This window comes from Macrobrachium rosenbergii, chromosome 36 (assembly GCF_040412425.1).
Source record: "Macrobrachium rosenbergii isolate ZJJX-2024 chromosome 36, ASM4041242v1, whole genome shotgun sequence".
In the NCBI taxonomy this organism is placed as follows: Eukaryota; Metazoa; Arthropoda; class Malacostraca; order Decapoda; family Palaemonidae; genus Macrobrachium; species Macrobrachium rosenbergii.
Window position 1 is genome coordinate 9,555,418 of NC_089776.1, and position 17,500 is coordinate 9,572,917.

Genomic DNA, 17,500 nt, shown 5'->3' on the forward strand with positions numbered 1-17,500 from the left:
TCAATTGACGCTAATTTAAACGTGGTAATCTGTTAAATATTGCGGTGTACTTAGAGAGAGAGAGAGAGAGAGAGAGAGAGAGAGAGAGAGAGAGAGAGAGAGAGAGAGAGAGAGAGAGAGAGCAGTAAAAAATTGCCCCCCCAACAACCGTTAGAGACTCCGGCCAAAATTTTGTTTTGACAAAATGACCACCAGAGGCGCCACTGAGCTGTTTTGTCAAAATGGCTGTCCGATGACGAACAACAACGTGACGCATCAGCTATCATTAATTCACTGTAGACTTTTAAAGACTTTGTTTTCGCGAACAGGTCTTAAAATAATCAAAAGTATTTCCTAAAGAATTGTAAAATAATAAACGAAAAGTATTTCCTAAATAACGGATCTACGTAGAGATATGCGGTCCAACTCTCCCAGTTCCAAATAGTGTTAGTTCACTTTTATTCATTGGAGAGAATGTCCGTTTAGTACATAATTTTTGGGTGTGTTTAAGAAGATCTAAAGAGAAAATACTTTCCATCATTTTATGTTATTTATTATTATTATTATTATTATTATTATTATTATTATTATTATTATTATTATTATTATTATTATTATTATTATTATTATTAATTAGGAGACTTTTCTGAGGGCCGTAGCGTTGAAAATAATACATGCTTCTGCGGCATTTAATTTGTATAGAGTCTTCTATATTCGTCTTACAATCTTCTCATGAGTCATTATTATTATTATTATTATTATTATTATTATTATTATTATTATTATTATTATTATTATTATTCAGATGATAAACCGTACTCGTATGGAACAAACCTACAGGTGCCATTGCCTCAGAATTCAAACTTCCAAAGAATGAGGTGTTCATTTGAAAGAAGTTGCAGAACATGAAATACAGAAAGAACAAAAATACATAAGTAATACAGGGGGAATTGTGATAGGGTAGTAATGCATTGCATCTTCGCCTGAACTTTAGAAGTTCTCTACATATTAATAAGCTAATTTATAGATATAAACCTATCAGACAATGATTTCTCATTCTGCTTAGGATACGAATAACTAAAAAAAAATAAACTCTTTACTCTGTTCATTTTGCCAAAGAGGAAAAATATCTGTAATAATATAATGATGATTATGATGATAAAGACGAAAAAAATGTATAATGAGGAAAAATAGTTGTTTGCTTGTATTGGAATGATACGTTTATTTGTAGTATGGGAACATCTGTGGTATAATATCCATCATGTGTTTTGATAGCCAGGTAATTGGCGACGCTAGTCTGTTAAGAATCTATCAATCAGTTGTGTCGTAGAGGTATATAAGTCAAGACGGCTTGATATTGAGATCAGCAGGTTCTATAGGTATTGGCTTAGCTAAAGTTCGATTAATCTACAGAGGTCGAATTTATGGTATGTTAATATATATACATATACATATACATACATACATACATACACACACACGCATATATATATATATATATATATAAGAGAGAGAGAGAGAGAGAGAGAGAGAGAGAAACATTTCCTTAGACTGAGGAATAGAACAACCCATTAGTTTCAAGTAAGGAGCTAAAAGACCCAAGATAAAACGAATATCATAAATCATAATGTAGACATCAATTTAGGCCAGTTTACCTAAATCTTTCTCAGCAAATAAAATCCATTTGCTGAGGATTTCTCCGAATATAATACTCTAAAATCACACCCCATCGTTCATTAAGCATCCTGCGCCTACCTGCATGCACTCCCATTAGAGAGAGAGAGAGAGAGAGAGAGAGAGAGAGAGAGAGAATCTTTACCCACCCGTCTGAATATCTGACCTGGAATCCAGAACTCTTTTACCGAGGTGTGGCCTTTGTGAATTTCTCTCTCTCTCTCTCTCTCTCTCTCTCTCTCTCTCTCTCTCTCTCTCTCTCTCTCACTCACTTTTTAGTGGGGTGTTCACGACAGAGACAAGTCGCATGGCAAATGCATTCCTCTGCAACCTGACGCATTTGCAAGGCTTGTTGGCATTTCCTGTTTTTTTCTCTGACAGCCGCTGACGATGATACGAGTGGCTAGTACTTTTACCAATAATAATAATAATAATAATAATAATAATAATAATAATAATAATAATAATAATAATAATGCTTTAATGCTTCAAGTTCAATCTAATATGTATATATATATATATATATATATATATATATATATATATATATATATATATATATATATATATATATACACACACACACCCACATACATATATTACATACACACGAGAACTCAAGCGCACATTCGCTTTAGCGTAAACACGCCAATACCGAATATATTTTTATATACGTCCAGAAACACGAAGAATTATTTGTTTACTTAACCTTCAGGGTGTAAACACTCGACCGAGACTATTCTGCCTTGTTTATCCCTCTGTCCGCTTTGTGTAAACAAGCGACTGTGATTGGTCATTAAAGGTGGAAAGGGAATTTTATCCTTTTTTTTATTTACGGGTAAGGTGAGGTAAAGAATTGACTCTTGAATGTGGTTCTGTCGTTATTTTTTAAATGGCCATGAAGGGTTTTTTTTTTATTTTTTATTTATTCCAATCTTGAAGTATCTTTGAGGGGTTTTTTATTTTTTTTTTATTTTTCCTATCCTGGCCTTCGTGATTTTTTTTTTTTTTGTAGGCCTGAGTCAGTCAAGGTCTTTAGGTTGGCCATTCCATTATCTTGGGTTGTTAGAGAGAGAGAGAGAGAGAGAGAGAGAGAGAGAGAGAGAGAGAGAGAGAGAGAGAGAGAGAGAAAGTAAATATTTCTAAAATGCATGCGGTGCCTATGAACTGTGTGCGTGTGTGTGTGTGTGTGTGTAAGAGAGAGAGAGAGAGAGAGAGAGAGAGAGAGAGAGAGAGAGAGAGAGAGAGAGAGAAAGGAAATATTTATAAAATATATACGGTTCCTATGAACTGTGTGTGACACACACACACACAGAGAGAGAGAGAGAGAGAGAGAGAGAGAGAGAGAGAGAGAGAGAGAGAGAGAGAGAGAGAGAGAGAGAGAGTGCGAATCTCATTCTTTAACTTTCAAACAACTTTTCGCGATGTTTTTCTCAGACCCATTTCCTACCGCACACCTGAAATCGATTACGCCGGAAGTGACAGGAATTGCTTTGGTAAAAGAGAAGCTGGAATGTCAGGTCAGGCCAATCCCAACCCCCACCCCCCTTTGACCTCATATTTGCGACGTTACGTCCCGTCGTCCGTTTTCGTCCGTATATCATTTTTCTTCGTCCTTTTTCAATAAAACTGAAGACTGTAATTTTATAATTATGGAAGTTCAAGTCCACACAGATCAGAAATTTTATTTTTCATTTTATCATCTTAAATTATTGTTTTTTTATATTTTAATCTATTCCTATTAATTTTTTATCATTCTCTTTCTTTTATTTTTGTGTCATTAGGAAACTGGGTAAGAAAATTAGTACAGAATTAGTACACAATTTGTACAGAATCAGCATCAGCTGACCTCATTTAAAAGAAGTTTGGCTTCCCCAGAGGTCACGCGTTTGTTTCTCATAATATATTCAGGTCGAAGGAAAGTGTCGAGACAGCACAGGGTTTTGATAAATCAGTTATTTCCTGTCTAAGGAGGAAAATTACATTTGCTTATTCACCGTTTCTTTCATTCTTCCAATCTTTCTTTCTTTTTTTCTTTAAATCTTCAGCTGAAATTCCTTGTGGACAGAGTCAACAAAAGATAAACCCGAGAGAGAGAGAGAGAGAGAGAGAGAGAGAGAGAGAGAGAGAGAGAGAGAGAGAGAGAGAGAGAGAGAACCTATGGGAAAAGGTGATGGATTAAATAAATATGAGGACACGGAGAATAAAACCGATACACCTAAAATTTAGGAGACGTCAACAGCGCCAGAGAGCAGGAATGAATCTGCTCATCGCTTTTTTTTTTGGTCACAATAAACCTAATTTGCATACATGACCCCTTTCATCCCCAGCCCCCTCCACCTCCCCAGCTATCTCCCCAAAACACACACATACACACACACAAACACACACTTATGTTTGCAGACTCGCAAAAGGGCAAACTACCGTTTCGTGAGCAAGCATTCGTTACCTTGTTTAAACAGCCCGACAGTAACCAGTTACTCCGTTTAGTCGCCCAACAATAACCAACATCCCAGCATCCCTTTTTAGGGTAATCGGTTACCGCGCGTGTTTGCTGATGTCAGCGATATGCACACGTCTTAAAGACACGAGGGACACGAAGAGACAAAATGAAGCTGAACTTGAGGACAGACTTCCACGTATCGTGTGGCTGAGTCAGCTGTTTGTTCCAGGGCACACGCCCATGTTAAAACCACAAAAGAGGTGAGAGAGAGAGAGAGAGAGAGAGAGAGAGAGAGAGAGAGAGAGAGAGAGACAGGATTCCAGGACGGTTGATGGGATGAGTGAGGAATGGCCAGGTATTGGGGATTATCAAATTATTTTCATTGTTTTTTCTTTTCTACTTTTCAAATTGCACGGGGTCGGTCGAATCGATATCATCTTGAGACTGTGCGCATTTCAGAATTTTTCATACTTTCTCTCTCTCTCTCTCTCTCTCTCTCTCTCTCTCTCTCTCTCTCTCTCTCTCTCTCTCTCTCTCTCTATATATATGTATATATATATATATATATATATATATATATATATATATATATATATATATATATATATATATATAAAACATATATATTGACATATATACATATAGGTATGACATTTTTTTATCACACCGTGATTTATATACGATCATGAAGCTACAAATATCGCTTAATATCAAATCCACGCTACCTCGGGAATATGTTTACCACCAAAATATTTAACAAATCTAGCCTACTTTCTAAAGCTAATAACGGGGTAAATCTCGACTCCACCTAAACTATACAAAAAAACCTTTTTTTCTTCAGAGGAGAAAATTAGGAAACAAAGTCTCGAATATTTTTCGTTTCTCCTTTTCAGAATCGTCTCGTACAGTCCACGTCGCCCCGGTTGCGTCACAGACCTACACTTCTCCTTATCGATCATTTCCAAGAAATCCTGTTTATCTGTTTTTACCGGCTTCTCCTCCTCCTCCACCTACGGGTAGGTACTATCAACTCTCGAGGCGAAGGTCACTCTAGGCGTCGCTACAGAGATACAATGCTGTTCGCAAACACACGAATTCAATTGTGTATTTATGGGTGCGTGTTGTGTGCAAGTTGAGCACGAATGTTATATGGGTACGTTGCTGTGTGGGAAACTTTTCTTTCTCTCTCTCTCTCTCTCTCTCTCTCTCTCTCTCTCTCTCTCTCTCTACCTGCCTATCTGTCTATTTATTTATTCATCTATATTTTTGTAGGTTCGGTGTAATACATGGAAATATATATATATATATATATATATATATATATATATATATATATATATATATATACAAACATACATATATATACATATATAGATATATATATTGTATGTGTGTGATTGTTTGTGCGTGTGGGTGTGTATGTGGGTGGGTGTATAAACACACGTGTATATGTTTGAGTTCGATTTCATCAATGAAATTTTATATATGAATATATATATATATATATATATATATATATATATATATATATATATATATATATATATATATATATATATATATTTTTAACTTAAAATGTTATTAACATCATAAATGTTAATAACAAGCTGACTGTTATTATCACAGCATGCAGCCTGAGATGTTAGATATGACTCCTAGCTCTAGCTTGAAGCGTGAAGCAACCCGTCAGCTGTGTAACGGGAGAAACATTGTTAACCTGGGGAATATCCACTCATTGACTTCGATAAAAAAAAAAAAACGGAAATTGAGTTTTTTTCCAGCGATAAGAAAGACGATTTGAAGTGTGTGTGTGTGTGAGTGTGTGTCTTTGTGCATGCGTGCTTGCATGTCTGTGTGTGTGTGGGGGGGGCGGTTTGTTGAATGGTTACGTTGGGTTAGATAAGGTTAAGTTAGGTTAGGTTAAGTTAGGTTGGGTTAGAATAGGGGAAATATAATGCGATTATTTTCAAGAAAATCCCATGGTTAGTTTTTAAGATATGGCGACCCCCTTTTTTCAGGGAAAGGTCCCAGTACTCGGTTACATCCCGGGAAAATACCGGCTTGCCATACCATGCCTTCTGGGTACCTTTCCTTCTAATGCCAAGCTTCGATGCCAAAATAGGTTGACCACCAAACTTAGATTTGGTCAATTTTTTTTTTTTTTTTTGTCATGAGATAACCCAATGATTTATTGGAACGCCGCTTTCCCAATTGTTCCCAGGCATTTCATAATCACCTTTGAATAAATTCGTGTTGAGTTTCTGTATGTATATGTACAGATATATATATATATATATATATATATATATATATATATATATATATATATATATATATATAAATGCACGTAAATGTAAAATGCTTTGTAGCTAAACAAGCTAAATTCAGTGAAGCTTCACAGACCCATAAGATATATATTCAAAAGAGCTTTATTTATAGATCCATAAAGCACATTCAAATAAGCTTCATAGATCCATATAATATATCAAAAGGTATCATTTCATCCATCTATACGCCTTGGCAAATCTGTTATGCTTTTTTTTCATAAACATTCAAGAATAAAAATCAGAAAAGATTTTTTAAACCTTTATTTATTTATCTTACGAAACGCGTCCCATCCGAGTCTCAAGACCAACTCCATAAACATACAGTTCCTATGGCGTATGACGTCATTATGCCCACGAGACTTGGCCCAGGGGGGTGTTGGGGGGGTGTATGCTTGAAATTTGGGGCAAAGGGCCACCAGTTAATGGGACTAGTGGAACCATTCTGCCCACGAGTGTGACCTGAATTAGCCCACCCTTTTGGGCATTGGGGACAGTCAAGAGTTACTTGTACTGTAGTTCTATAATGAAGTATAAATTTCCAGGAACAAAACTATAGACTATAATGAAGTATTAATTTCCAGGATGTGAAATGGGCGACTTGGTAACATTCACTAATTAATATTTACTTAATATTTGTTTTAAATATTTGCAATTATGTTCATCAGGATTACATTTTTGGATTCGGGGTCTAATTTGTATGACTTCACGTCGTCCAATTAGAACTCAAAAGTTCAAGCGAAGATGCGATGACATCACTACCATAAAACAACTCATTTTGTATTTATGTATTTCTGTATTAACTATTATCTTCTGTAATTTCTCTCAAGCGAACACCATCATATTCTTTGGAAGCTTGAATTTCAAGTCAGTGGCCCCCTATGGTGGGCTTGTTCCATATGAATAGGAGTTCCTCTTCTAAATAATAATTTTAATTTGGAATAATAATAAAATTTCAAATCAATGACCCTAATAATAATAATTTTCTTTGGGCTTGAATTTCAAGTCATGAATAGAGGTTTATCATGTAAATAATAATAATAATTTAAATAATAATAATAATAATAATAATAATATAATAATAATAATAATAATTGCTACGAAATTCACAATCTCGTGAAAAACAATCTGTGGAATAAAAATCCACAATTATTTAGTAAACTATGTTACTATGTAAAATAAACAATCTGCTTGTTTATTTTACATAGTAATATAATATATAATTAATATATAATAATAATAATAATAATTTTAATAATAATAATAATAATAATAATAATAATAATAATAATAATAATAATAATAATAATGGGATTATAGATGATTTGATTTTGTGAAATTTATGCTTTTAAGCCAAGCACTGGGTGGGCACTTCAACCATTACTCCTTTAAGAGCTGAAAAGGAGTTGGAGAAGTTGAACAGCAAAATAAAGAGACCCAAAAATAAAGGAAATGAAGTAACAAGGATCTAAAGATGGGACTGGGAGAAACCCCCCCCCCACCCCAACAGTTACATTAAGAAGTAACAGTTAGAGAGGTTGGACGGCAAGACTGAAGAAAGGCTAAAAAAAAAAAGTGGGTGGAGCTATGGGACACTGCAAACATCCTCAAGTCATGCCCACAGTGGACCACGCGAGGCGCACTGCCGTCACCAGTCCCCCGTAACAGCTTCAGACGCATCACCTTGAAACTGTTTGTGAACTGTTTGACGTTTGGAACTGTTTGTTTGGTCGTTCAGCTGTTATTGGTCGCTCTATTTATCACTCGGGACTTTCCCTGGCTGCTCTCTAGGGCCGGGACATGAAAAGCGCCCTCCGAATATTAGTACCGCCATAAATCTGGAGGGGAACTTGAGAGAATAGGAAGAAGAAGAAGAAGAAGAAGAAGAAGAAGAAGAAGAAGAAGAAGGGAAAGAGGAAGAAGAAGGGGAAGGATTAGGAAAAGTAGAAGCAGAAGAAGAAGAAGAAGAAGAAGAAGAAGAAGAAGAAGGAAAAGTAGACGAAGAAGGAGGCGAAGGAGGAGGAGAAGAAGAAGAAGAAGAAGAAGAAGAAGGAGAAGGAGGCGAACGAGGAGGAGAATAAGAATAAGAATAAGAAGAAGAAGAAGAAGAAGGAGAAGAAGAAGGAGAAGAGGAAGAGGAAGAAGCAGAAGAAAGAATAAGTTGAAGAAGAAGGAGAAGAAGAAGAAGAATAGGAGAAGGAGAAGACGAAGGACGTGGACAAGAAGAAGAAGACGTAGAAGAAGAAGAGGAAGAAGAAGAAGAAGAAGAAGAAGAAGAAGAAGAAGAAGAAGAAATGTCGCTGCTTCTTCATCTGGCATCGTATGACAATCAGACATACAAACACCTCGCCCTCCATACCCTCTCTCTCTCTCTCTCTCTCTCTCTCTCTCTCTCTCTCTCTCTCTCTCAAGGTGTTATCTCTCCCGCGCCTCCATTCCCCCCCCCCTCAACCCCACCACCCGCGCTCGTATCGTATCTGTAGTGGAAGTTTTTTTTTTTTTTTTATCTTATAACAGATAAAAACGTTCAGCAGCATTTCTCGCAACAAAAGATGTTTTTCCTGAAATTCTGAATAAGGGAACAATACTATGATGTTCGAAGGCTTTCTGAAGTCTGAATTGGACTCTCTCTCTCTCTCTCTCTCTCTCTTTCTCACTCTCTCTTTAGGTTAGTGAAAAATGTTTTATTCTGAAGTCTGAATTTGACTTCTCTCTCTCTCTCTCTCTCTCTCTCTCTCTCTTCTCTTTAGGTTAGTGAAAATTGTTTTATTCTGAAGTCTGAATTTGACTCTCTCTCTCTCTCTCTCTCTCTCTCTCTCTCTCTCTCTCTCTCTCTCTTTTTAGGTTAGTGAAAAATGTTTTATTCTGAGATCTGAATTTGATTTAGCTCTCTCTCTCTCTCTCTCTCTCTCTCTCTCTCTCTCTCTCTCTCTCTCTCTCTCTCTCTTTAGGTTAGTGAAAAATATTTTATTCTGAAGTCTGAATTTGATTTAGCCTTCATCTCTCTCTCTCTCTCTCTCTCTCTCTCTCTGACTGTAGCCTCATCTCTCTCTCTCTCTCTCTCTCTGGTAACTGGGACCAGGGTCCTAATTTGTTTTACAGATTAGATATTACGTAATTTTTCACTCTCATGAATAATAGTATGAAGTAATACGATTTTATTATTGATGAATTAAGGTGTCTTTTGTTTGTGCGTGTATGCTTTAAGTAAATCGAATTTCTGGAATGGGTGATTAGAACTTAATTGAGTATTTGTGGGCAATTGCACATAAAGACGTTCTATACGGAGCATTTCAAAAGAGCTGAAATGACCACGTGAGAGAGAGAGAGAGAGAGAGAGAGAGAGAGAGAGAGAGAGAGAGAGAGAGAGAGAGAGATTCAAGCCAAACGTACCAGCAACCAGCCACATTCCTCACTCTGGTTTTCAAGCGATACATTTGCACGCAATTCTAAAATCGCAGGCACCAAACGCACATACTACAGAGAGAGAGAGAGAGAGAGAGAGAGAGAGAGAGAGAGAGAGAGAGAGAAAGAGAGAAAGTATATTCTGCTCTCTCTCTCTCTCTCTCTCTCTCTCTCTCTACCCCTGAAATTCCACAGGCGTTCCTCCAAGTGGTTCTGTACTGGCCGAAGAAGGGTAGGATCTCGGGTTACAACATAACTCAACCCAGGCCCCGAAAAGTGGTTGCGGAAATATGGCATGGCGGAATATCCTTCTTAATATCCTTAGTATCCTTAATAACCTTTTCTGTGGACAGAAAATGCACGAGAAGGATTCCTTCGAAGGATTTGACGTGGGCGTTTGTCATCGTGGGATTTCTTCTTTTTATTTGCGGGGTAGCCAAACGAAGGTGGGTTCTCGAACCGAAGAGAGAGAGAGAGAGAGAGAGAGAGAGAGAGGTTACAGAATGCGATGATATGTCAGATTTAATTATTTAGTTTTATATACACATACATATATATATGTGTGTATACATTTGTGTGTATATATATTCAAGGCCTCAAATATCGTTCAACACCCAATTCACTAAGCTTACACCAAAGGGAATTATAATTGATAAGTGATTCGTCACCGGCAGGATAGATAGTGACTTTGACCACTGAGCCTCATACATACATATATACATATACATATATATATATATATATATATATATATATATATATATATATATATATATATCTGTGAACACTCCATGCAACAAAATCTGTCTCCACAAAAGTTCTGAGCAAATCTTCAGTTTCAGTTTTTCTTTACAAGTCAAACAGAGATAGTAAACTATTATTGTTTGCTTGTGAAATTGTAGCCATTAAAATATTATTTAGATGTTTTTATATCTCGTGACTTTTAGAATAATTTTAGGCACGTTCCAATTGTTTCTAAAGGATCATTGATTTATTGTTCTCAAACTAATCTTGTGTAATATCGTAACTGATATCATAATTATTGTCGTTTATCTGATTGCTGATTTCTTACCCATAAACATAATTTTCTCAAAAGCGAACAATTTCAACCTGTGTAATATCATAATTGATATCATAAATATGGTTGATTTAATAAGCACTATTTTCTCAAAAGTTAATTGTTCTGGGAGTTCTCATTAAACAAAAAAAATGTTTCTTCAGCCCAGTCAAGTTTTCCGTACAGCATATAATCAAAGGCCACCGAAAATAGATCTATCTTTTGGTGGTCTCGGTATAGTGCTGTATGAGCCGCGGCCCATGAAACTTTAACCACGGCCTGGTGGTGACCTGGCCAATATCGTTGCCAGATGCACGATTATAGCTAACTTTAACCTTGAATAAGATCAAAACTATCGAGGCTAGAGGGCTGCAATATGGTATGTTCGATGATTGGAGGGCGGATGATCAACATACCAATTTGCAGCTCTCTAGCCTCAGCAGTTTTCAAGATCTGAGGGCGGACAGAAAAAGTGCGGACAGAACATGTACGGACTGGAAAAAGTGCGGACGGACAGACAAAGCCAGCACAATAGTTTTCTTTTACAGAAAACTAAAAAGGGATAAAGTACCCACCGGAATTTTTGAGACTATCGATCTGACCAGCTATGTTGTGTCACTTTCCACTTCATACCTGTTTTATACGCGAAAGACAGCATTTTCTTTTTCTCTTGCTTTGGAAATTCAACAAGAATGTTGCTGATTATTGAATGTTGGAATCTCTTACGTTTTTTGCCTATTTATTGCTGTTATTGACAAAGAATTTTACTTCATCTGGACGCCTGAGTTACTGAATTGAAGCTCTCTCTCTCTCTCTCTCTCTCTCTCTCTCTCTCTCTCTCTCTCTCTCTCTCTCTCTCTCTATCTGACCATTGTTTCAGATTTAGGCTAATATTGGACGTACGGTTTACTTCTAATTTTATTATTTAACATCAAAACGTTCTCAATTTCTGCTCGGATGTCTGTTAAAATTAATCTAAACATGTGTTAGAGAATATCGACGGGCACCCGTCTTACCTACCTTGCTGGTGAGAATTATGATCTTTAGTAATCTGTTATATACTTAACTTATATCGGTATATTGTCCTTAGACATACTTCATTAGATATAAGCAAAAGTTATATAACACGTAGCAGTTTAGTTTTTAAACTGGCGTGTCCTTGTGTCCTTTCAGACTGAAGTGCAACGCGCATGTGTTTTCATGTGTCCTTTCAGACTGAAGTTCGACGAGCATATATTTTCATGTGTCCTTTCAGACTGAAGTTCGACGAGCATATATTTTCATGTGTCCTTTCAGACTGAAGTACGACGTGCATACATTTTCATGTGTCCTTGCAGACTGAAGTACAGCCTGCATATACATACATTTTCATGTGTCCTTTCAGACTGAAGTACAGCCTGCATATACATACATTTTCATGTGTCCTTTCAGACTGAAGTACAGCCTGCATATACATACATTTTCATGCATCCTTTCAGACTGAAGTACAGCGCCCATACATTTCCATTTCAACTAACGAGTAACATTGCATTGCGCTGCATCAGAAACCAGACGTTTAAACTCTTTTCAGCGCAACAGCAGATAAAGCAGCGCAAGCTATCTCTGATAAGAGAGTCGTTTATCTCACAGCGAAGCCGTATCAGTCTTTTCCTGGAAAATCGGCCTGACTTTTATAAATAGGCTTCCCAGATTACTGAGCAGTACGCCGATGATAATACGCGATGATGATACCTCCGTATTACTATCAGTATCATTTGGCTAACGCTCACGTTAATGAGGTTGTACAGAAATGCCTTTTTTAGTTCCTGTGATATATCTGGTTCCCTGGTGACGCGGACATAGAGATTTGGGAACTGTTTTTGGGGAAAAATAGTTCTACCTGACAACTCGCCCAGACCTTCGGGGACACTCAAGACGAAGAAGGGTAAGAGGGTATTGGTTTGGGCATGGCGTGGGTATGGACGCCTCGGGAGGAGGAGGAGGAGGAAAGGAGGAGGAGGAGGAGGAGGAGGAAGGGTCAGTGGGTCACTCCTCTGGGAGAATACCCCTCGGGGTGGAGGCTGGGTATTATACTACAGGTGCCCAGGTCTCTTTCAAGACTTGTGGAATGTTTTACGGCCTTGGCGCTACAGACATTTATGTAGCCTTTTGGGGTGTTTAGAAAGGCGCTACAGAAATTATTAAATTTTTTTAGTTTTTTTCTCAAAAATTTCTGGGACGCTTAGAGAGTCGCTACAGAAATTATTTATTTTTTTAGTTTTTTATAAAAATTTCTGGGGCTTTAGAAAGACGCTACAGCAATTATTTACTCTTTTAGTTTTTTTTTTTTATTTCTTGGGCGTTAGAAAGACGCTACAGGAATCATTTATTTTTTCAATTATCAAAAATGTTTGAGAAAAGGACAAGACGGAAAACGGACCCATCGAAAATCCTTGTAAAAGTTGTAAAATGAGAATTGTAAATTGTAAGTTGTTTTTATGTCGATTTGTAAATGCCGTACGCAATACGCATGCGCTGGTGTTGAAAGTTATGAATGAATGTAAAAGAATATATTGATGGTGCTCTAATAATTCACATTTCATTTGAAGTGCACATGAATATACACACATATACACATATATATATATATATATATATATATATATATATATATATATATATATATATATATATATATATAGAGTACTAAAATATATGTGAGAAAGTTTTTAAAAACTCACAATCCAACTCAGAGAAGTTTCTCATCAGAAGTTCCACAAATAAACTGTTATCTTCAAACTGATATGAACTGATGATGTTCATTTACTGATATAACAGACACAGGTATCGTTATTATTATTATTATTATCATTATTATTATTATTATTATTATTATTATTATTATTATTATTATTATTATTATTATCTCTGTTTTCATCCAGTCTTTTGGGATGAGGTTGCTACCCCTACGTCTATTTGCATCCTGGCTGCGTCCCATGGCAGTCGTGTAACTACCAGGTACGTAACGGATTGTGCCTAAATCCACGTAACCTCGTTTGGGGATCGAACCTGACCGTCCTTGCGGTTGAGGCTAGATTAATAACCATTAGACCAGTTATAGTAATAATATATATATATATATATATATATATATATATATATATATATATATATATATATATATATATTATTACTTCATGAATCCCATTTTGTAAAGGCATCATTACTTCTAATACCCTGTAGGGAAGGGGGGTAGTGCCGCCAGTGCACCTCGCGTGGTGCACTGTAGGCATTCATTGTAGGCATTACTGAAGGTTTGCAGCGTCCCTTAGGCCCGTAGGTACACCCACTCTCTAAGCCTTTTAATTGACCTCCCCCGACAAGATAGCCTCCCCCTCTTCTCACTCCCCCAACCCCCACCCCTCCCCAAAAGGAATTGGAATGTAAAACTTAGGGCAAAGGCCAAGCGCTGGGACCTGTGAGGTCATTCACCGCTGAAACGGAATTTGAGAGAAAAGGAGGTTTGACAGGTGTAACAGGAGGATAACCTCAAAGCAGTTGCACTAGGAATCAATTGTTAGGAGAGGGTTGAGGAAAGTAAGATGGAGGAAAGAGAATATGAACGGAGGTACAGTAAAAGAAATGAAAGGTGTTGTAGCTAGGGGCCTAAGGAAGGGACGCCGCAAAGAACCTTGAGTAAATGCCTACAGTGCACCGCATCCAAGAGGATATATTGTCGGTCCCAATCCTTCGGTTAACTTAAAACGCTTTTGGACAGAGGGCTGGCGGATCAGTGCGGATAATATTAGATGGAACTTATAATAAACAAGTAAAAAATGCGCCGAAGAATCGAGTTTTCTGTACAGGCGCTACAGCGTATAATCAAGGCCACCGAAAACAGATCTATCTTTCTGTGATCTCGGTATAATGCTGTATGAGCCACGGCCCATGAAACTTTCACCCACCGCCCGGTGATGGCCTATCCTATATAGTTGCCAGAAGCACGATTGTGGCTAACTTTAACCTTAAATACATTTAAAACTAATGAGGCTAGAGGGCTGCAATTTGTTATGTTTGATGACTGGAGGGTGAATGATCAACATACCGATTTACAGCCCTCTAGCCTCAGCTGTTTTTAAGATCTGAGGGCGGACAGAAAAAGTGCGGACAGAAAAAGTACGGACAGAAAAAGTACAGGACAGAAAAAGTACGGACAGAAAAAGTGCGGACAGAAAAAGTGCGGACAGAAGAAAGTGCAGACAGAAAAAGTGCGGACAGAAAAAGTGCAGACAGATAAAGTGTTGACAATAAAAATGCGGATAGAAAAAGTGTTAACAGGAAAAGTGTTGACAGAAAAAATGTGGACAGAAAAATGCGGACAGAAAAAGTGCGGACAGAAAAAGTGCGGACGAAAAAGTGCAGACAGACAACAAAGTGCGGACACAATAGTCTTCTTGACAGAAAACAAAAAAAGGAAAATAGAATATATATATATAAAAATAAAAATATATATAATATATATATATATATATATATAAATGCTTAAAATATGAATCAATCAAATCTAAAATAAAAAAAAACCAGAAAAACGAGAGCTAGACCTACCTCCATATCCTGCCGAGGGACTTGGAGAGCTCGGCGTTGTGCACCTGACGGTGGTTGCAGGAGAGCTTCCGGCGGGCCTCCTGCGCCCACACCATGAAGGCGTTCATGGGGCGCTTCACGTGGACCTTCCTGCGCTCGCTGCCGGCGCCGTCCCTGCGGGGTTCGGTAACTGTACTACAAGACATGGAAGGGGACAGGGCGGTAAATGAATAGGACTCCGTTTTAAAAGGAAAATTGAATTTTTTTCTACTGCGCATGCGCGAGTGGACGTCTCCGCGCATGCGCAGTAGGATGACTGCACAAATGAAAAGCTGACTTTCGCATATGAAAAGCTACGGTTTGTATGCCTGCGAATAAATATGACTCATTATTTAAAGTAATTTGTATTTTTTCATAAGTATACGAACCATAGCTTATCATATGTAGCTTCATCCTACTGCGCATGCGCGAGTAGACGTCTGCGCGCGTGCGCAGTAGGATGACCGCGCGTACGAAAAGCCAGAGTTTGTATCCCAGCTGGCAAAAATATGATTCATTTCAAAAGCAATTTGAATTTTTCTTGGGTATACAAACGGTAATTTTTCTTAGGTATCAAAACGGTAATTTTTCATAAGTGGAGTCACCATATTGCGCATGTGCGTGCGCGCAGTAGAACAACTCAATATATGAAAAGCTGAACAAAATTTTATTTTTGCAGGAATATTTTTTTTAATCTAATGTGAAGTTATTGTGGATCACTTTCCAGACAAAAAGAGATACGAACTTGTGCTAAAAATGTAATTTAAAATTTTAATCAGAACTATATTAAAATTTTACAACTTAAAGAAACAGATATATTTTAGCTACTCATTAAAGTTTTAAAGAATATAGTTACCATTTAGGCCAGATATCAAGAAACAAGCTATTTGTTCTATCAAATGAAATCAGAAGTTCATTTCCACGGATAGACCGCAGAATTTCTAGCAGTTAATTTTTTCTTATTTAATAAAATGCAAGTTGCTCAATATGAAAAAAGCTTGATTAATTGTATACAGAGTTTAGGCCAAAGGCCAAGTACTGGGACCTATAAGGTCATTCAGCGCTGGAAAGGAAATTGAGAGTAGGTTGGTCTGGCAGGTATAACAGGAGGAAAATTCGTAAGACGCATGAGCAGAAAGATATTTGAACACCTCAAAAGAAAAAGAGAAAAAAGGAAAAATAAAAAGGAAAACGTGTACGCAAGAAAATTTAAACGATGTTTGATATTTCAATACTTCTTTCAGAAAGTATAACCAATTGCGGCGTCCGATGAAAATATCGGTTCTAATCTTAAAGTCAGAATTTCTTCTACGGCGCTTAAAAGTTTTCGAAGATTTTATGCTTACTCTGACAACAAGCATTACTGTTGGTTGGTTAGAGTGAGTCCAAAGGCTCACACCAGGCTTCGGCCTATTCCCTATCAAACCTTACCAAACCTATTGGCATAAGGGTAGCTTGATCTAAACAAACTAACCATTTAGATGGCGTAAGGAATAGCTTAGTTGAGAGATAAATAACCATTTTTTCATTATTTAAAGAAAATTAAAATATACACGTATTAAATATAGGCACTTTACGTATACATACATAAATGCTATTTGGGCGTATCTTCTCTCTCATGCAATTTCTATTTAAGTCAGTGGAAGAAGCATAGACTGATTCAAAGTCTTAATAAAAAATATAGCATCTGCGAACGATGCTATTAACTTCAACAGAAATTACGTAAATAAATATCCACAAACTTTAAACTACAAATGTCTTTTAATACTCAATTCGCTGTACTTCGGGAATATCATCGGAGGGGGATTATATCTCATAAATGATACGGCACCTGGGAGATTCGAACTCCTTACAGTGCGCACCGACTACTTTCAGTCGACAGCCGATTGGTTACCGACGTGTTCGAGTCTCCCTGATACCGAATCGCTCATCAGTTATAATTACCCTTCGGTGATATTCCCGAAATAAAGCGAATTAGATATTAAAGGGCATTTGTAGGTTAATGTTTGTGTATAT

The 17,500-nt window shown here is 37.1% G+C and overlaps 1 protein-coding gene across 1 annotated transcript in view; it reads right to left on the reverse strand.

Moving 5' to 3' along the window:
• LOC136856608 (transcription factor SOX-8-like) overlaps positions 1–17,500 on the reverse strand; it is a 41,235-nt gene that overhangs the window by 10,641 nt on the left and 13,094 nt on the right. The window contains 1 exon segment of the mRNA XM_067134534.1: positions 15,467–15,619. Within this exon segment, the coding sequence (XP_066990635.1) occupies positions 15,467–15,619 (153 nt within the window).